Below are 22,278 nucleotides of genomic sequence, written 5' to 3' on the forward strand. Positions count from 1 at the left end.
ACGCTAGCGTTTTTTTGGGCATTTTTTGGGGTTCTTTTGAGGCAGGCAAAACATCTGAACTTGTGTATAGTGGTACTGTGCACAAGTTCTGATGTTTTGCCTGCCTCCAAAACCCCCCAAAAAATGCCATCAAAAACACACCTGGGCATTTTTTTTTTTTTGACGATAGCGTTTTTTTGGCATTTTTTGGGGTTCTTTTGAGGCAGGCAAAACATCTGAACATGTGTATAGGGTGTATATATAGGCATATATGTCTGAATATATACCCCTAGACATATATAGGTGTGATAGTAGCAGAAATATATTACTGTAAATGATTTCATTAGCGCAAGCATTTATTTCTGCTACTATCACACCTATATATGTCTAGGGGTATATATTCAGACATATATGTCTATATATCCCCCCTATACACATGTTCAGATGTTTTGCCTGCCTCAAAAGAACCCCAAAAAATGCCAAAAAAACGCTAGCGTCAAAAAAAAAAATGCCCAGGTGTGTTTTTGCTGGCATTTTTTGGAGGGTTTTGGAGGCAGGCAAAACATCAGAACTTGTGCACAGTACCACTATACACAAGTTCAGATGTTTTTCCTGACTGCAAAGAACCCAAAAAAATGCCTGCTATTAAACCGGCAAGGTGTTACAGCAGAGAAGCCATATTCCTGTGCTTAAAGTTTTCTAATACAAACGATCTTTTTTTTTTCTGGTTCTGGACATGCTACAGAGCTGAAACTTCACAGGTACACTTTTTAGACCCCCCAGATACTAAATCCAAAGTAAAAATCAAAAAATCTCTTTTTTTTTTTTTTTTTTTAATTTTTCAATAATTGGCTTTTTTATCAAAAATGACAATTTTTAAGAACTTTTTTTTGTGTGATTTTGTGTCTGGGGGGTCTAAAGGGTGTACCTGTGAAGTTTCAGCTCTGTAGCATGTCCAGAACCAGAAAAAAAGATCATATAGGTGTTAAAGTTAAAGGAGGCTCCCGAACCACATCCCTGTTCTACTGAAAAATTATCTTTTTTTTTTTCATGGTTCTGGACATGCTACAGAGCTGAAACTTCACATGCACACCTTTTAGACCCCCCAGATACTAAATCCAAAGTAAAAATCAAAAAAATCTCTTTTTTTTTTTTTTTTAATTTTTCAATAATTGGCTTTTTTATCAAAAATGACAATTTTTAAGAACTTTTTTTTGTGTGATTAATAGTCCCTGGGGCATGACCCAGAACCCTAGGCACTTTTTAGGGGCATTTATTGGGTTTTAGGGCTTAAAAATGGTGTTTTTTGATTACAGAAGTTCGGGTCCCATTGATTTCAATGGGGTTCTGAAATCCGAACCGAACTTTCGTGAAGTTCGGGTGTTCTGGTCGAACCGAACTTTTCAAAAGTTCGATCATCCCTAATGACTAGTAAGGGAAGGTGATGTCTAGTAAGGGAAGGTGATGACTAGTAAGGGAAGGTGATGACTAGTAAGGGAAGGTGATGAGCAGTAAGGGAAGGTGATGACTAGTAAGGGAAGGGGATGAACTGTAAGGGAAGGTGATGAATAGTAAGGGAAGGGGATGACTAGTAAGGGAAGGGGATGAACTGTAAGGGAAGGTGATGAATAGTAAGGGAAGGGGATGACTGGTAAGGGAAGGTGATGACTGGTAAGGGAAGGTGATGACTGGTAAGGGAAGGTGATGACTGGTAAGGGAAGGTGATGACTGGTAAGGGAAGGTGATGACTAGTAAGGGAAGGTGATGACTGATAAGGGAAGGTAATGACCAGTAAGGGAAGGTAATGACCAGTAAGGGAAGGTGATGAATAGTAAGGGAAGGTGATGAATAGTAAGGGAAGGTGATGACTGGTAAGGGAAGGTGATGACCAGTAAGGGAAGGTGATGAATAGTAAGGGAAGGTGATGACTGGTAAGGGAAGGTGATGACTAGTAAAAGGGAAGGTGATCACTAGTAAAAGGGAAGGTGATGAATAGTAAGGGAAGGTGATGACTAGTAAGGGAAGGTGATGAATAGTAAGGGAAGGTGATGAATAGTAAGGGAAGGTGATGACTAGTAAGGGAAGGTGATGAATAGTAAGGGAAGGTGATGACTAGTAAGGGAAGGTGATGAGCAGTAAGGGAAGGTGATGAGCAGTAAGGGAAGGTGATGAGCAGTAAGGGAAGGTGATGAGCAGTAAGGGAAGGTGATGAGCAGTAAGGGAAGGTAATGATTAGTAAGGGAAGGTGATGACTGGTAAGGGAAGGTGATGAATAGTAAGGGAAGGTGATAAATAGTAAGGGAAGGTGATGACTAGTAAAGGGAAGGTGATAAATAGTAAGGGAAGGTGATGACTACTAAGGGAAGGTGATGACTAGTAAGGGAAGGTGATGAATAGTAAAGGGAAGGTGATGAATAGTAAGGGAAGGTGATGAATAGTAAAGGGAAGGTGATGAATAGTAAAGGGAAGGTGATGAATAGTAAGGGAAGGTGATGAATAGTAAGGGAAGGCGATGAATAGTAGGGGAAGGTGATGAATAGTAGGGGAAGGTGATGACTAGTTAGGGAAAGTGATGAATAGTAAGGTGATGACTAGTAAGGGAAGGTGATGACTAGTAAGGGAAGGTGATGAATAGTAAAGGGAAGGTGATGAATAGTAAGGGAAGGTGATGAATAGTAAGGGAAGGTGATGAATAGTAAGGGAAGGTGATGAATAGTAAAGGGAAGGTGATGAATAGTAAGGGAAGGTGATGAATAGTAAGGGAAGGTGATGAATAGTAAGGGAAGGCGATGAATAGTAGGGGAAGGTGATGAATAGTAGGGGAAGGTGATGACTAGTTAGGGAAAGTGATGAATAGTAAGGGAAGGCGATGAATAGTAAGGTAGGGCGATGAATAGTAAGGGAGGGCGATGAATAGTAAGGGAAGGCGATGAATAGTAGGGGAAGGTGATGAATAGTAGGGGAAGGTGATGACTAGTTAGGGAAAGTGATGAATAGTAAGGTGATGACTAGTAAGGGAAAGTGATGAATTGTAAAGGAAGTTGATGGGCGTCAAGGAAAAGAGAAGATTATAAATGGAAGGATAATTGAAGGTGATGTAATGTAAGGTAAAGTGTTGAATGGTAAGGGAAGGTGATAAAGGGTTAGGAAAATGAAAATGTAAGGTGAGGTTCAGTAAGGGAAGGAAGGAAAAAAAAAGATAAAAAAGGTGATAAATGTTAGGGAATCAGAAGCAGGGAAAGTGATGAAGAATAGGGGACCCAAATAAAGAAGGTGATAAAAGGTAGAGGCCTAGAGAAGAGAACGTAATACAGAATAATGAAATATGGTGAAGGTCAAGGGAAAGGTAAAATGATAACAGGGAAGAATTATTGAAGGTGATGTAGAGTAAAGGAAGGCAATGAACGATAATGAAAATAAAGAGGGAAGGGGAGGTTCAGTAAGGGAAAATAAAAGTTATTAGGGGAAAGGAAAATAAAAATGGGAGACGATTAAGGGTAAGGGACCAGAAAATAAAGAGTGATGAACTGTGGGGAACCAGAAAAGGGAAGGTCATGAAAAATCGGGGACCAGAATAGGGAACGCATTGAAAAGCAGGGGACTAGCATAAAGGTGATACAGGGTAATGTAAGATGATTAAGGTCAAGGGAAAGAGAACAAAGGGAAAGGATTACAGTGATGTAAAGTAAGGGAAGGCAATGAAGGGTAAGGAAAAAAAGTGGAAGATGAGGTTCAGTAAGGGGAAAGAAAAGCAATTTAGGGAAAAAAGTGATTAAGGGAAAATAAAAAGAAAGAATGATAAAAGGGTGATAAAGGTTAGGGAACTGGGAGCAGGGAAGGTGATGAAGAATAGGGGACCAGAAAAGGTAAGGTGATGAAATGTAGGGGCCAGGAACCTGGAAGGCAACACAGGATAATGGAAGATGAAGAAGGTCCAGGAAAAAGGAGAATGATTACAGGGAAGCATTACAGAAGGTGATGTAGAGTAAGGTAAGGTGATGGAGGATAATGAAAATGAAAAGGCAAGGTAAGGTTCAAAGTAAAAGTGATTAAGGGAAAGGCAAAAAAAAAAAAGATGATTAAGGGTGGAGGAGCAGAAAAGAAAAAGGGCAGGGAACCTGAAAAAGGGAGGATAATGAAGAACGGGACCAGAATAGGTAAGTCAATGAAAAGCATGGGAAAAGAATAAAGAAGGTAATATAGGGTATCGGAGGTGATGAAGGTCAAGAGAAAGGGAACTTTATAAAGGGGAAAGATTATGGAAGCTCATGTAGTGTAAAGGAAAACAATAAAGGATAACGAAAATGAAAAGGGAAGGCTCAGTAAGGGAAACTAAAAGTAGTTGGGAAAAAGAAAAATGGATAAAAATGATGCGGGGTAGGGGACCAGAATAGGGAAGGCAATGAAGAATAGAGGACCAGAATAGAAGGGCTGGTGAATGGCAAGGGACCAGAATAGAGAAGGCGATGAAGAATAAAGGACCAGAATAGCAAGGGTGGCGAAAGGTAGGGAACCAGAATAGAAGGGGTGGCGAAAGGTAGGGGACCAAAATAGAGAAGGCGATGAAGAATAGAGGACCAGAACAGAATAGTTGGTGAATGGTAGGGGACCAGAATAGGGAAGTCAATGAAAATCAGGGGTATAGAATAGAGCGGATGATATAGGGTAGTGGAGGTGATGAAGGTCAAGGGAAAGGAAACATGATAAAGGGGAATGATTACAGAAGGTGATGTAGAGTAAGGAAAGGCGATAAAAATTATCAATAATAAAAAAGGGAAGGCGAGTGATTGGGGAAAAGGAAAAGGAAAATAAAAATGGAAAAAATAATGAAGGATAGGGGACCAGAATAGGGAAGGTGGTGAAGAATAGAGGACCAGGATACAGGAGGTGACGAAACAAGCACGGATTGGCTGGTGAAACGCGTCATTCCGACAGCACCAATCTGGGTTCTCTGTAGGATCATGCCCGCCAGCTGTGGTGAATGCAAGCCGAGGTTCACACTGGAGTGAAGGCTTGCCGTAAACCTGCCCCCTCGGTACGCTCGTAGAAGCCAGGGAGGTAGTGAGGACGTACCGGGCTGGGCAGCCTACACCGCCGTCTGCAGATAGGACAACCCGGATCCCCTAATGAGCGGTACTGGATGAGGCAACTAACGCTTACTAAGGAGGTATTGTTCCCCCATTTCCTGTACACAGAGACACTGTGCTTTCTACAGCTTTTGTTCAACACAGCTTCCACTATACCGGACTGCCTAAATCACCTATGCCTTTGAACCGCTCAATATTATCTTATTTGTCAGCCTAATGCCTCGTACACACGCAACGATTATCGGCCGACCGATCGTCTGACTTTTGTCCAGAGTGGTGTTTTGTTGGTTGGAATGTGACTAGACTGCACACGAATTTTCTCGGCCAACAAAAATCTACTTCAGAAGTGATGTCATGTGTTGGTTTACTTTCCGTGTGTTTTTTCTTCTCTGAGCATGCCCAGTCTTGCTCATCAGATTTTTGTCTGCCGAAATCTGTACTGACTGACGGAAAATCAGCCGTTGTGTTGACGGCCAAAAATTTTATAGCCTGCACACCAGATTTTTTTCGGCCGAAAAGTCGGAATCGGTTGTCGGAAGCATCATACTAACAAGCCGAAAATCTGCCGATCGGACGTTGGCCGAAAATTTCCGGCCAATAATCGATGCGTGTGTACGAGGCATAAGAGTGTTAACATATATAACAGAGACTGAAACTCCACTCCCCAATTTTGAACTGACTTTATGTTACATCCAAGATCCAGGCTCTCCTAAAACACAGGGACTGTTTAAATGCAATACATCTGGGAAATATACATGCTTTGTGGTGGAAGGTTCTTCCAAATTTAAGATTATTACCTGGTGCCTTATACATCCCAATGTACCTATTTGCTGCAGCAACCCGTTGTTTTTAACTATATGTGTTTTTATGCAAGGTATGTTCCACACTGTGAGTCACTTTGGTTTAATTTGCATTTGAATAAATTATAATTTTTCTAATAATCCTCAAGTGTCCATAGTTGACTTCTTTGAGGAGAACTCTGTCTCTCCTCTATTTTTTGGTTTTAGGAGGTGGTGAAGATTAGGGGACCAGAATAGCAAAGGTTATAAAGAATAGAGGATCCGGCTAGAGGGGGTGGCGAAGGGTAGGGTACCAGAATTGGAATGTGGTAAGGGGGCAGGAGACCAGAAAAAAGACAGTGATGATGGACAGGGGGCCAGAAAAATAAATATGATGAAGCGTAGGGGGCCAGAAAAGAGAAGACGATGAAGGTAACCCAGGTGAATGGATAGAGAGGAGTAGATTTATGGTTGAAATAAACAGGGTTAGGAAAATAGAAGGAGAAAATATTAACAAAATGAAGAGGAAAAGTAAGCCGAAGACTTGCCACAGCATAAAAGCAAATGTGATTTCTTAGCCCCAACACCCAAAAAACTGACTTTGTGTTATTAAAATGTTGTTTCATGCCAAATGTTTTATCATTGTTTCGATCCTGTGATCGTTTCCAGGGATTTCCTGTTAGAGGCAGCGGGGGGGGGAGGATTGTGCTGGTTATGTCCACAGGAATGTGATGTACAGTAGATGCAGGATCTGAAATAACATTTCTATGCAACCCCGTAGGCAAGTGCTAAGTGTCAATGTGCCAATGTGTCAAAAGGTGGCAGGAATTGCAGGGATCAAAGATATTTTAACCTGATAAAAAAATGTTAAATTCTCACTTCTAAAAGGGTCTGTGGAGGAAACATCTATTGACTAAAGGTGAGAGAGGACTTGGCTATCATACCTGTGGCCTTCCTGATCATGGTCAGCTGCCAAGGGATCATGATGGAGAGGCTGCTGACGTTGGAGCGCAAACCACAAAAGGACCTTTCACATTTAGAGGTTATTCTCCCCATTCCCAGGCCTAGTTATAGTCACCTTCATAGTGCTCATCCACAAAAAAGCTTCTGGGTATGGGGGAACATATGGCACTTTTCCACTGCAAGTACCGGCTCGGCTCTACTCGGCCCTGCTTGGCCCGGTTTGCTTTCCCACTGCTGGTACCGCATGGTACGGTGTTGGAACAGTTCGGTATGGTTTGCTTTTCCACTAAAGTAGTACTAAAGTTAAGTGGGTGGGATAACAACGGGGTGGGTGGGATTCTCTGACCAATCAGTGGCTAGTAGTGACTGCATGCAAAGGATTGTGGGATATGGTACCGGGTATGTTACCTCTTGGAACCACAATCGAGGTGGTACTGTTTTTGAGAGCCGTACCGTTCGGTTCCATGCAGTGCAAAAGCGCCGCCTTACCGTACCGAACTGTTCCTGGTACCAGCAGTGGAAAAGCACAAAAGCGAGCCGAACCGTTCGGTTCCATGCGGTGGAAAAGCGCCATTATTGACCTCCTCCTGTGATGCAGCTCTCTCACATAATTGAGAGGGTGACATAATTACTCTTTGGAAGCTTGGCCACCAGCCAACAGTGGGTATTTTGTGGTGACTGCGAGAGAGGAAGGATCAGTGGGGGACTGCTGTAAAATTGTTTTGTTGGACTTTTAAGGCCTGTAAAGATGGGCTTTTTTTGGGGGGTCAGACAGGTTTTGCATTTCAAAAATTAGTTTGAAGCAGTTCAGGAGTTAGGATGAGCTTGGGTTTTTTCAGAACCCATGTTCAATTTTGCCCGGAAGGAAGCTTTCAGTGCTGGCTCAATAAGCTGGGGCCGAGGGCCATTCCCTGCCTCGTAGCTGCACGTAAAAAAAAGGGGCAGGGATGTTTTTGACACCATTAACCTAATATGGCAATGAAAGGTTAATGTCATTGTGTGGCCATATCAGATCAATGACCTGAGGGGTGGGAATGCCCAAACTGCAGGTCACTAGGCTTGGCACTAACAGCTTCCTTCTGGGTTTGGACTGAACCCAAGCTCATGCTTGGTTAGAAAGACAACTGCAGGTCAATTGTACCTGTCAACGAGTTGGTCTTCTAAAACTGATGTCCACCAGATGTCATTGATTAAAGCCCAAAGCCTGTTGACAAAAACCCCTTAGGGACCCTATGACTTTGCCAGAATGGAATATTGACAACATCTGATTAAGTGTTTATTTAGAGCAGCCTGGTACTGGGGTGCATTATTAAGATAAAGCAACACAAGGTCACACAAAGGGCTCAATCCCTGCCTCTCTTCTCAGCTACAAATCAGCAATTATTCCATCTCGCTTAGTAGCCAACAGGGAGGCGAGGAGGGCAGGAAGTTCGGGACACAGTGAGATGATGAAAAAAGGGAAGTTGATGAATAGTAAGGGGGTGATGTATTGTAAAGGAAGGGATAAAGGTAATGGCAGTGGATAAAGTTCAAGGGAAGGGGAAAGGTGTTGAATGGAAAGGATATAGGAAGACAGTGAAGGATAAGGAAAATGGAAGGCGACAAGGAGTAAGGTAAGGTGATAAAAAGTAACAAAAATAAAAAAAGGGAAGGTGATGTTCAGTAAGGGATAGGAAAAGTGATTAGGAGAAAGAAAAATGAAGAGAGAATGATGATGGGTAGGGGACCAATAAAGGGAAGGAGATGAAGGACAGACCACCATAAAGGAAGGGGAACAAGAAGAGGGAAGATGAAGAAAAATAGGGGACCAAAATAGGGAAGACATTAAACAGTACCGGACTAGAATTGGGAAGGTGATGAAGGGTAATGGAAGATGATGAAGGTCAAGGGAAAGGAAAGATAGAAAAGGGGAAGGAACACAGAAGATGATGTAGAGCATGGGACGGCGATGAAAGGCAACAAAATTCATGATGATGGGTAGGGGACCAGTAAAGGGAAGGTGATTAAGAATAGACAACCAGAAAGGGAAGGGGTGATCAAGGGTGGGGGAGCAAGAAAAAGGGAAAGTGAAGAAGAAAAGGGGACCAGAATAGGGAAGATGATGAAAAGTAAGGGAAGATGATAAAGAGAAAGGGAAGATGAACAAGAAAAACGCTTATGGAAGGTGATGCAGAGTAAGGGAAGGGAAAAGAAGGGTAACAAAAATGAAAAGGGAAGGTGAGGCTCAGTAGGGATAGGAAAGGTGATTAAAGGAAAGGAAAATTAAAAAAAGAGGATGATGATGGGTAGGGAACCAGTGAAAGGGAAGGTGATGAAGGAGAGACCACCAGAAAGGGAAAGAGTGATAAAGGGAGGGGATAAGAAGAGAAGGTGAAGACAAATAGGGGACCGGAATAAGGAAGGAACTAAACAGTACCCGACGAGAATAGGGAAGGTGATGAAGGGTAATGGAAGATAAGGGTCAAGGGAAAGGGAAGATGGTGAAGAGGAAAGATTACAGAAGGTGATGTAGAGTAAGGTAAGCGGATGAGGGGCAGTGAAAATGAAGAAAGAGGATGATGATGGGCAGAGGAAAAGTAAAGGGAAGGTAATGAAGGGTAGGCAATCTGAAAAGAAAAGGGTGGGGAACAAGAAAAGAGAAAAAAATTAAACCGGGGCTGGTTGGGGAAATGGAGCTTAAAAGGTGAGACCACATCCCGATAACATGAAAAAGAGGAGAGCACCCCCCAATGGGACTTTAAAGGTCTTCCAAAAATAATGTACTGCTGTTAAGCAATGAAAAAAAGGGGTTTTTATGTAAAAAATATAATTTTATTCAAAAAAGAGTAAAAAAGAAAAAATACATAATACATACATATGAAACAGACATGGGTGGCTAGCCCTAAAATGACCACATCATTTGGTAATTAGGTACAATGTAATAGTATAGTAGGTACAACAAGTGGTAATTACACCCAAGAAAAGAGAAAGGGATAAGGCAAAGGGGACCAGAATAGGGAAGATTATGAAAAGTAGGAGGAGATGACGAAGGTGATGAAAAGTAGGGGGAGATGACGAAGGTGATGAAAAGTAGGGGGAGATGACGAAGGTCAAGAGAAAGGGAAGATGATAAAGAGAAAGGCTTGCGGAAGATGATGCAGAGTAAGGGAAAGGGAGTAAGGGAAGGCGATGAAGGGTAACAAAAATGAAAAGGGAAGGTAATGTGAGGTTCAGTAAGGGCAAAGGAAAAGTAAAATAAAGGAAAGTAAAATGAAAAGAGAGGATGATGATGGGTTAGGGACCAGTAAAGGGAAGGAGATGAAGGGGTAGGCAACAAGAAAGAGTAAGTGTGATAAAGCGTGAGGAACCAGATGGGGAAGTGGAAGGATTAGAGAATGTGAGAGAGAGCAAGGGAAGGCGATGAAGGGTAATGAGAATGAAAAGGAAATGAAAAGCAATTGGAAGGAAAATGAAAAGAGAGGAATGATGACGGGTAGGGGACCAATAAAGGGAAGGTGATGAAGGAGAGACCAACAGAAAGGCAAGAGTGATAAAGGGAGGGGGACAAGAAGAGGGAATGTTAAGACAAATAAGGGACCAGAATAAGGAATAAATTAAACAGTACCCGACTAGACAAGGGAAGGTGATGAAGGGAAATGGAAGATGATGAAGGTCAAGGGAAAGGGAAGATGGTGAAGAGGAAGGATTACAGAAGGTGATGTAGAGTAAGGGAAGGCGATGAAGGGCAACTAAAAAGAAAGAGAAGGTAAGGTGAGGTTCAGTAAGGGTAAAGGAAAAGTGAATAAAGGAAAGTAAAATGAAAAGAGAGGATAATGATGGGTTAGGGACCAGTAAAGGGAAGGAGATGAAGGGGTAGGCAACAAGAAGAAGTAAGGGTGATAAAGCGTGAGGAACCAGATGGGGAAATGGAAGGATTGCAGAATGTGAGAGAGAGTAAGGGTAGGCGATGAAGGGTAATGAGAATGAAAGTGAAAATTAGAGTAATGGAAGGCGATGAATGGAAAGGCAACTATGAAGGGTAAGGAAAATGGCTTCCAATCCCCAATGATTCCATCGCACTTTGTTGCGGGAGTCGAGGAGGGAAGAAATGCAGGACGCAGTGGGGTTTATTTACTAAAGCTAGAGAGGACAATATTAGTCACAATTCTGCAGAGAAACCAATCAGCTTCCAGATCTTATTGCTAAAGCGTAATAAAACAAGCTGAGGTCAGAAGCTGAATGGTTTCTCTGCAGAATTGTGACTAATGTTGCCCTCTCTAGCTTTAGTAAATAAACCCCAGTGTGACTATGTGAAATCTAGTTTCCATTTTCATAATAAGGATCATTACAATTTTAGACTACAGGAACACGTTAAAAAAAAAAAAAAGCGGGGGGGCGGCGCGCTTGCATCACAATCCTGCTGGCAGCAGCTTATATTCATGGCCACAAGTTTCCTTCACAGATAACTATAGCGGAAGACAATAAAGAAAATTGATGAATGATAAAAACATGAAAGGGGATGGTGAGGAATTATTGGGAATGGAAAGCAAAAGGAGTTTATGAATTGAGACAGCGTTCATAGACGACTCATTTTCCTTTTTTAATAATTTCTGCACTAATAAACTTTTGATTAACCACTTCAGCTCCAGAAGGTTTTTTTAATGACCAGGCCATTTTTGTGATTCGGCACTGCGTTATTTTAACGAAAAATTGCGCGGTCATGCGACGCTGTACCCAAATACAATTGATGTCCTTTTTTCCCCACAAATAGAGCTTTCTTTTGGTGGTATTTGATCACCTCTGCGGTTTTTAGATTTTGCGCTAACAACAAAAAAAGAGCGAAAATTTTGAAAAAAAAAAAAACACCATATTTTTTACTTACTGCTATGAAACATTCCCTATAAAAATTAAAAAAAAAATCGATTCTTTTTTTATCAATTTAGGCCAATTCTTATTCTGCTACATATTTTTGGTAAAAAAAAAAAATCCCAAAATTCGTATTTTAACCACTTCCCGCCCGCCCTATAGGCGATTGACGGCGGGAAAGTGGTTGCATTATTCTCACCGGACGTCAAATGGGGGGCGCGCAGAGCGGCGATCGGTGATGCGGCGTGTCACTCTGACACGCCGCATCTCCGATCTCAGTAAAGACGTAGGCTCTTTACCATGTGACCATCTGTGTCCAATCACAGCTGGTCACATAGTACACAGGAAGAGCCGTTGATCGGCTTTCCTTAGTTCGTGCCTGACAGGCCCGAGTAGAGGAGAGCCAATCTGTGGCTCTCCTGATAGGGGGGGGGGGGGGTCTGCACTGGTAATCACATCATTGATTACCAGTGCAGATCCTCGGGGGGTGCCACTAGAACCACCAGTGATGCCCACCCATGACCCCAGGGATGCCCACCTATGACCCCAGGGATGCCCACCATGGCCACCAGGGATGGCAATCAGGGCTCAGGGAACCCGCCAGTGCCCTCCCCATCAGTGCTGCCCACCAGTGCCCATCATTGCCATATATCAGTGCTGCCCACCAGTGCCCATTATTGCCCACCAGTGCCGCCTATCAGTGCCACTGCCGCCCATCAATGCCACCTATCAGTGCCCATCAGTGCCACCTATCAGTGCCCATCAATGCCCCCTATCAGTGCCCACCAATGCTGAATATTAGTGCTACCTATCAGTGCTGCATATTAGTGCCACCCCATCAGTGCCTCCTCATCAGTGCCTGTCAGTACAGCCTCATCAGTGCAAGAAAAAAGGTATCTATTTACAAAATTGTATAACAAACAAAAAAAATGTTTTTCTTTCAAACTTTTCGGTCTTCTTTTTTATTTGTTTAGCAAAAAAGAAAAAACCTTGCGGTGATCATATACCACCAAAAGAAAGCTCTATTTGTGGGGGAAAAAATGACATAAATTTGGTACAGTGTTGCATGTCCGCGCAATTGTCATTCAAAATGCAACAGCGCTAAAAGCTGAAAATTGGCCTGGGCAGGAAGGGGGTGAAAGTGCCCGGTATTGAAGTAGTTAATTGGTTTGCGCAAAAGTTATAGCGTTTGCAAATTATGGGATAGATTTTTGGACTTTTTATTTATTTATTTGCTAGTAATGGCGGCAATCAGCGATTTTTAGCAGGATTGCAACATTGCGGCGGACAGACCAGACCCCTAACTGACATTTTTGACACTTTTTGGGGACCAGTGACATTTATACAGTGATCAGTGCTAAATAATATGCACTGTTACTGTATAAATGACACTGGCAGGGAAGGGGTTAACACTGGGGGTGATCAAAGGGGTTAATGTATGCCTAAATGTGATTACTGACTGGGATGGGGGAAGGGCTCTGTGACAGGCACAGAGAGATCGGGGTTGTAGCTTAGCTGAAACTCCTGATCTCTCCCTGCTTGTCTGACAGAAGATCCGCCTGCTTTGTTTACATAAGCAGGCGGGTCTTCTGTCAGTTTCCCTGGCGATTGCGGAAGGCCGGCGGCAATCGCCGCCGCTCCTCCCGTGGCCCGCCTCCCGCTGTGTCTAAACACAGTGGGAGCGTGGCTCCGGCGGCGCGCGCACAAAATCACGTGATTTTGCGCGGCCGAGCCACCCTGCCGCAGTATATTTGCGTAGAGCGGTCGGCAAGCAGTTAATAAATGATGTATCTCAAGTTGTATAGCGTTGCGTAAACTGTTGCACATTAAATCCTATATAATAACAATGTATCTTATTTAGTTAATATTAATTTGTTTAGAAAAATGATCATAAAAGCGTGAAAGTAATTGAGAAACCAGCGAGCTCAGAAGTCAGGAGCACAATGTACGGAACCAGATACAGCGGCAGCTAAATATTCCTTCTGCGTGTTTTAATTAGACTCAACGACAAAAAGCAGAAGAGGGAAGATATGAATCCATATGTCGCTGTCACGTCGTCACTTAAAATAACACCGGGCCATATCTGTACGCTACATCGTATTTCTGTCAGTGACAGCGGCCAATTACCCAAAGCACACACATCTATTATTAGCGGCACAGGTGGAAAGGGGTAAATCGCTGCTTGGGGAACTCTCATGTCAGGTTAAAAGGCCCATCGCGCTCACAGATCCGGTTTTATAAAAAAAAAAAAAGTTTTAATTACGCGTCTACCTGACGAAGGAATAGCAGAATTAATGATTAAATATCAATCTTGTACGAATTACTATTACAATAATTACTGGAAAGACTACAAAGAGCCAGAACAGAGATAGTGCCGACACTTATGGAAGGTTCAGGTGGGGGGAGGGGAGGCACATTCCCTCCCCAAGACTGATAAAATAACCATAAATGAGGGGTCCTCATCACACTGATACTGAAGCCCATCTCTGGACAAAGCTCTTCTCCCTTCCATTCCCCCCTCACCCACAGGGCTGCGGTTAGAAATCACGGGGCCCCGCACAGCCTACCTAGAATGCCCCCCCCCAACACAGCCTACCTAGAAGGGCCTCCCCTGCACAGCCCAGCTAAAAGCCCCCCCCCCACAGCCAAGCTAGAAGGGCCCCCCACAGCCTACCTAGAATGGTCCCCCCCACAGCCTACCTAGAAGGCTAGAAGCCCCCCCCCCCCACAGCCTAGATAAAAGGGCCCCCCCACAGCCTACCTAGAAGGGCTTCCCCTGCACAGCCTACCTAGAAGGGCCCCCCGCACCGCTTACCTAGAAGGGCCCCCCCACAGCCTAGCTAGAAGGGTAGAAGGGCCCCCCCCCACAGCCTACCTAGAAGGGCCTCCCCTGCACAGCCTTGCTAAAAGCCCCCCCCACAGCCAAGCTAGAAGGGCCCCCCACAGCCTACCTAGAATGGTCCCCCCCCACAGCCTACCTAGAAGGCTAGAAGCCCCCCCCACAACCCAGCCTAGATAAAAGGGCCCCCCCACAGCCTACCTAGAAGGGCCTCCCCTGCACAGCCTAGCTAAAAGCCCCCCCCCCCCCACAGCCAAGCTAGAAGGGCCCCCCACAGCCTACCTAGAATGGTCCCCCCCACAGCCTACCTAGAAGGCTAGAAGCCCCCCCCCCCCACAGCCTAGATAAAAGGGCCCCCCCACAGCCTACCTAGAAGGGCCTCCCCCGCACAGCCTACCTAGAAGGGCCCCCCCGCACCGCCTACCTAGAAGGGCCCCCCCACAGCCTAGCTAGAAGGGTAGAAGGGCCCCCCCCACAGCCTACCTAGAAGGGCCCCCCCACAGCCTAGCTGGAAGGGCCCCCCACAGCCTACCTAGAACGGTCCCCCCCACAGCCTACCTAGAAGGCTAGAAGGGCCCCCCCACAGCCTACCTAGAACGGTCCCCCCCACAGCCTACCTAGAAGGCTAGAAGGCCCCCACAGCCTAGCTAAAAGGGCCCCCCCACAGCCTACCTAGAAGCCCCCCCCCACAGCCAAGCTAGAAGGGCCCCCCATAGCCTACCTAGAACGGTCCCCCCCACAGCCTACCTAGAAGGCTAGAAGGGCCCCCCCACAGCCTACCTAGAACGGTCCCCCCCACAGCCTACCTAGAAGGCTAGAAGGGCCCCCACAGCCTAGCTAAAAGGGCTCCCCCCCAGCCTACATGGAAGGGCCCCCCCACAGCCTAGCTAGGAAATGTAGTTCCAAAATATCTGGGGTGCCAAGGTTCACCATTAATGCTATAGGGAATAGAAGGCTGACATTTGACCTGCTTGTAATTTGCCTTCCCAGGTCCCCCCCACCCCTCATCAGCATGACATTTTTACATAAAACCTCCTCATTTTTATTACATGCCTTATTTTAAAGGGTAACTCCCACTTTCGTGAGGGGGAAAAAAAAAAAAATAGCAAATAAAAAAAAAAAGACAATATAGCGCATACAATTGCGACACAAATTATATTGAAATTGAATGTTATTAAAAATGACCTTTCCTTTTCAATCTGCAGCTGTTGTAATTTTCTGAAAATGCAATGCAATATGGCCGCCTGGAGCTGTTCTGTACACAGAATGTATACTGACCACACCCCCAGAAACATAATTTCCTGCTTGTGTGATTGGCTCGCCAATTTTCCCAGAAGTCTGCACTAAGATACAAGTCAGATTTCTGGCATCCCCTGCAACAAAAATGTCATTTTTGGTGAGATACTCTCAATAGAAACACGTCTAAAGGGATGCAGGCCCAGTAGATTTCCTCATTAGAGCCCTGCAGCTGCCACAGCTGATAGATAATTATGAAACCACTCCCATTTGATCCACTCAGCACAGAGGAACACCCAATGATTTCTTCAGAATAATAAAAGGTAGGAATCTGCAACAAAGGTTGGTAAAATTCCTGCAATGTACAGAGATCACCCAGAGGGGAATGTTTTTTTCTCAACAAAAGAAGAGTTATGCTTTAATATCAGTGATGTCATCACTGGGTGTCTGTGCTTCTCTATGCAATGCAGGTGGAACATGGCTGGTGGGAGGAGCCGGCAGAGTGCTGTGTATAGCTTCCTTAAAACATCACAGCACTCTTCCTCTGCACTCCTTTCAAGAGCCCTAAGACCTAGCTGCTACCCGGAGGTATCACTGGTGCCTACATTTATTAGGAAGGATATCCACAAGCTTGACATTGACATCCATCATCTAGGACAGCGATGGCAAACCTTGGCACCCCAGATGTTTTGGAACTACATTTCCCATGATGCTCCACTACACTGCAGAGTGCATGAGAATCATGGGAAATGGAGAACTTTGGCAACCCAGATGTTTTGGAACTACATTTCCAATGATGTTCATGCACTCTGCAGTGTAGTGGAGCATCATGGGAAATGTAGTTCCAAAACATCTGGAGTGCCAAGTTTCTCCATCACTGATCTAGGACCACCCCTCTCCGCAAGTAGGCAGGTGCAGTCTACTTTCTCCACTCCAGGTGGCGCTCTTCCTCAGAGGCACTGCAGCTGGAGGGTAAGTCAAGAGGTGCCGCTATAGTTTTCTGGGTCACGAGGGAAGCGATCCAATTGGATGCTGCTGCCTCATGGGACTCTTGGGTCTAGCAGAGCCGATTTAAGGCTCTGGCTCCCGGGCTTGCTGTGCATTTGTGCGAGTTGGTAGAATAGTGACAAGTACCCCGCCTTGTAGGGACAGAACTAGCGGCAGGTAAAGGTTTCAGACGAGGAGGGAAAGCTTAGGGCTCGCAACTTCTCTGGACACCTTCTTGCTTGGGCGCTGAACGGGCAAGTCGCATTCTGCCCCCCTCAACAGGCGCTGTCAGTTCGGCTGCATCCGGCTCACTACTCACTGTTGGAACTGTGAGTGTTCCCAGCTGTGCTGTTTTTGCATTAATTCAGCATATGTTCCTCTACCGCACTGGGACTGTGTGCGTCATATCCGCTGCGCCACGCTGCAATCCACCTACATGCACACCCTATATAGGGGTGGTCCTAGATGAGGGAGGTCAAGGTCTAGCTTGTGGATTTCCTTCCTAATAAATGCAGACACCGGTGATACCTCCGGTGTGCAGATACACCAGTGATACCTCCGGTGTGCAGAGACACCAGTGATACCTCCGGTGTGCAGAGACACCAGTGATACCTCCGGTGTGCAGAGACACCAGTGATACCTCCGGTGTGCAGAGACACCAGTGATACCTCCAGTGTGCAGAGACACCAGTGATGCCTCCGGTGTGCAGAGACACCAGTGATACCTCCGGTGTGCAGAGACACCAGTGATACCTCCGGTGTGCAGAGACACCAGTGATACCTCCGGTGTGCAGAGACACCAGTGATACCTCCTGTGTGCAGAGACACCAGTGACACCTCCGGTGTGCAGAGACACCAGTGATACCTCCGCTGTGCAGAGACACCAGTGATACCTCCGCTGTGCAGAGACACCAGTGATACCTCCAGTGTGCAGAGACACCAGTGATGCCTCCAGTGTGCAGAGACACCAGTGATGCCTCCGGTGTGCAGTGGCTATCTTCTTAGCACATAGGTTATAACCTCTTGATCTCGATCCATTATTATTCCACTGTGACAGGGTGACAACGCTGTTAATTCTGCAGTGAAATCGCACAGATGTGTGGTCACCTGTTGGAAGGGGTCATCTTAAAAAACATGTACAGTAGTTTTTATTGGACTTTATTTAAGAGACAATGAAGCCCAGCTCCAACTAAAACTTTCTTAAACGGCAACTCCTTCATTATGCAAAAAATGTAGAGCCAAATTTTTGGCAACTAAAAGATTTTAAGTAACAATATTGCTGCGCTAACAAATGACATACATATATATGTGATATGAAGAAAGAAATGAAAAGCAGCCACACAAAATCTGGAATAATACACAGATCAAAATAGAAATATTGTAACTAATGTGGCGCTAATCCTAAAAAACGTCCGAGAATGACTGGACCAAAAAGTCTGTATAGTGTCCTTTTCAACCAAAAAGAGGTGCAAAACTGTAGATCCGGAGAACCACCACCAGACACCCTGATCACACCGCCTCTTACCAAATAGAGATGATCCCCATAACAGAGATCCAACAAGCCCAAATGGTATGGAAGCCCAAGGTGATCCTCCTCACGATGTGCCAGGATTCACAGATTCCAGCATAAATTGGTATGAAACAAAGAGCAGGACACTATCATAGCGCAGACCGTCAAACATTTATTTAGAGCATAACAGATTAAGAACACTTACAAAGAGTAGATAAAATCAGGCATCTCAGCAGACAACTAGTGTTCCCATCGTGTGTCACGCTATGCACCATAAACCACCAAAAAGATGGCCGCCGCGTCTCCTCCGTGTTGGCGTGTAACACCATGAGTACCGCCCGACGCACGTTTCGTCTTAAGCAGACGTTGTCTAGGGGCGTGGTCTCACGGAACCCATCGCTATAAATAGCGGTGGAGGAGGGCGGAACTACATGCAGCAAACAGGAAAGCGGACATGGACACATGCGTCCCAAAGCCCGGATGTCTCATACGGCCGGATGTGACCCGGATACCCGGAAGTGGAAGTATTGCGTTCCACAAACTAAAAGATTTTCCCTTGCATTGGACTATGCCTGCACTGCAGGGGTAAATTACTTGTTTTTGGTCTAGTGCAGTGGTCTCCAAAATGCGACCCGCGGGCCGGATGCGGCCCCATGCCTGCCTTTATCCGGTCCTTGGGAATTTCTCCCACATATATAAAGCGCTATTCCTCACACCGATATACATGTTGAAATATTATCTTTCACTGACAATAATGATGGGCCACTACTTCTCCCACTGACCCCAACAATGGGGCACTATTCCTCCCACTGACACCGATGATGGGGCACTATTCCTGCTACTGACATCGACAATGGAGCACTATTTCTTCCACTTACACTGACAATGGGGAACTATTCCTCCCATTGACACCAATGATGGGCCACTATTCCTCCCATTGACACCAAAGATGGGCCACTACTCCTCCCACTGACACCAAAGATGGGCCACTATTCCTCCCACTGACACCAAAGATGGGCCACTATTCCTCCCACTGACACCAAAGATGGGCCACTATTCCTCCCAATGATAACCAAGGATGAGCCACTATTCCTCCCACTGACACTGACGATGAGGCACAATTCATTACACTGACAATGTTGCACTATTCCTCCTACTGACACCGACAATGGAGCACTATTCCTTCCACTTACACCGACGATGGGGAACTACTCCTCCCACTGGCAATGGGCCACTATTCCTCCCATTGACACCAATGATGGGCTACTATTCCTCCCACTGACACCAATGATGGGGCACTATTCTTCCCATTGACCCAAACGATGGGCCACTACTCCTCCCACTGACACCAATGATGGGCCACTATTCCTCCCACTGACAACAAAGATGGGCCACTATTCCTCCCATTAACACCAATGATGGGCCACTACTCCTCCCAGTGACACCAATGATGGGCCACTATTCCTCCTACTGACACTGACGATGAGGCACAATTCATTCCACTGACACTGACAATGTTGCAATTCCTGCTAACGACATTGAAGCACTTTTCTTTCCACTTACATTGATGATGGGGAACTACTCCTCGCACTGGCAATGGGCCTCTATTCCTCCCATTGACACCAATGATGGGGAACTACTCCTCCCACTGACAATGGGCCACTATTCCTCCAATTGACACCAATGATGGGCCACTATTCCTCCCACGGTGGAAGATGGTACTTGTAGTCCTCCATTAACAGATCTCTGTAAATGGATGATATGGCTGTGCAGGAGGAGCCACACACAGCCTGCACCAAATTTAAAACTCAACAGAAGGTAGCGGGGAGAAGCAACCCCTGATTCAAGTAAGCGTTTGTTTAGGTGTGAGGAGATGGGGAATGTTACCATATTTCAGGTTATACCTCAAATATAGGCGTACAATGAGACATGGCCCCAAAGGTGGACTTAGCCTAAAAGAACATTTGTAGGCCCCAAACCCAATCACATCACTTACCATCCACCACTTGTATGTGCTCTCCGACAGTAAGTTGTTCTGCTTGGTCAGAAGTGGCGAAGTGGTCTGATTAAACCTCTCATCGAACCAAGGAGACAATTCTGCCTCAGAAACGCAGGTCTCGCAGCCACACGGCCTCCGCATGGAAGAGATGAACCTCACAAAGGGGCCTGAGAACCGAAAGTATTTCTCGGGGTTCCATGTGATGAGCACTGAGTTCTGGGCAAAGTTCAAGAGGAAGGAGGTGATGGTGATGGCAAAAAAGGCCAAAGCAATTGTAAACAGCTTCAAGTTCCTCTTCCTCAGGGCCACCATGATGGGTTCCTTTCACTGTTCCCTCAGTCGAATAAATCCAATAGGAAGTCAACGCTGCGGCCCTGAGTCTTTAAAACAATGTCATCTGGTCATAGTTCCAGCCTTCGCTGCTACTGCCGCCTCACTAACGTGAGTCTGGATCCCAGGGGCACATGAAGGAACTCTACTTCCGAGAAGGGATTTTGAAATATTCCAGAGTAATTATCAACACATCGTTATATCTCTGTAGGCTTCAGTGAGCATACGACAGCCTATTCCTTTAGCCGGGTCAGGAGATCCTTGTGAAACCCAAGAACGTAGAAAGAGAAGTTTGTAATATTCTTGCCAGTTTCATTCCTGTGTAGAGAGAGAAGACAAGGAGACCGTTAGCTGTGCTTTGGCTGTCTGTAGAGAAGAATGACAAATATCTCCGTCAGAGGAAGAGTTCTTTACTCCTCCTGAGGGCAGACGGGAATGAGGATGACTAGATTAAAACAGCCCGGAAAACAAGACCAGGAACCGTGTAGGAACAGGAAAAAGTTGTTAGACTAAATCTCATGGTAATTCCATGACCATTAATCAGAGGAAGGAGGCAGAGCCTTTACCTCGACATGAAAGGAAGGAAAAGAAAACATTTAAAAGTATAAACTAAACCCTTATTATAAAAATGTATGTAAAATAAAACTAAACTTTTATTATAAAAATGTATGTAAAATACAACTAAACCCTTATTATAAAATGTATGTAAAATACAACTAAACCTTTATTATAAAAATGTGTGTAAAATACAACTAAACCCTTATTATAAAAATGTGTGTAAAATACAACTAAACCTTTATTATAAAAATGTGTGTAAAATACAACTAAACCCTTAGTATAAAAATGTATGTAAAATACAACTAAACCTTTATTATAAAAATATATGTAAAATACAACTAAACCCTTATTATAAAAATGTATGTAAAATACAACTAAACCTTTATTATAAAAATGTATGTAAAATAAAACTAAACCTTTAATATAAAAATGTATGTAAAATACAACTAAACCTTTATTATAAAAATGTGTGTAAAATACAACTAAACCTTTATTATAAAAATGTGTGTAAAATACAACTAAAACCCTTATTATAAAAATGTATGTAAAATACAACTAAACCCTTATTATAAAAATATATGTAAAATACAACTAAACCCTTATTATAAAAATGTATGTAAAATACAACTAAACCCTTATTATAAAAATATATGTAAAATACAAATAAACCCTTAATATAAAAATGTATGTAAAATACAACTAAACCCTTATTATAAAAATGTATGTAAAATACAACTAAACCCTTATTATAAAAATGTATGTAAAATACAACTAAACTCTTATTATAAAAATATATGTAAAATACAACTAAACCCTTATTATAAAAATGTATGTAAAATACAACTAAACCCTTATTATAAAAATGTATGTAAAATACAACTAAACTCTTATTATAAAAATATATGTAAAATACAACTAAACCCTTAGGCTCCTTTCACACTATCCGTCCGTAGGACGGATTCCGTTTTTCTCAGCGGGGGATCGAGCCGCCGATCCCCCGCTGAGCAGGAGGAGGACAGCTGTGTCTCTGCGCTGTGTGCAGAGACACAGCTGTCAGTTCCCCATGCATCTCTATGGGGGAAATCGGATGGGAACGGACCGTCGGTCCGTTCTCATCCAATCCGCTGGATGGATGGAAAATAGGGTTTCCATCCGTCCAGATTTGAC

At 44.3% G+C, this 22,278-nt stretch overlaps 1 protein-coding gene across 1 annotated transcript in view; it reads right to left on the bottom strand.

Moving 5' to 3' along the window:
* Nucleotides 1-21,019, bottom strand: part of ST3GAL1 (ST3 beta-galactoside alpha-2,3-sialyltransferase 1) — a 77,183-nt gene extending 56,164 nt beyond the window's left edge. Inside the window, exon 1 of the mRNA XM_082258720.1 lies at nucleotides 20,221-21,019. Within this exon, the coding sequence (XP_082114846.1) occupies nucleotides 20,221-20,535 (315 nt within the window). The 5' untranslated portion in view covers nucleotides 20,536-21,019. The remainder of the gene's footprint in view (nucleotides 1-20,220) is intronic.
* Nucleotides 21,020-22,278: the final 1,259 nt, after the last annotated feature.

Source organism: Pelophylax lessonae (assembly GCF_965119305.1).
Source record: "Pelophylax lessonae genome assembly, chromosome: 5".
Classification (NCBI taxonomy): Eukaryota; Metazoa; Chordata; class Amphibia; order Anura; family Ranidae; genus Pelophylax; species Pelophylax lessonae.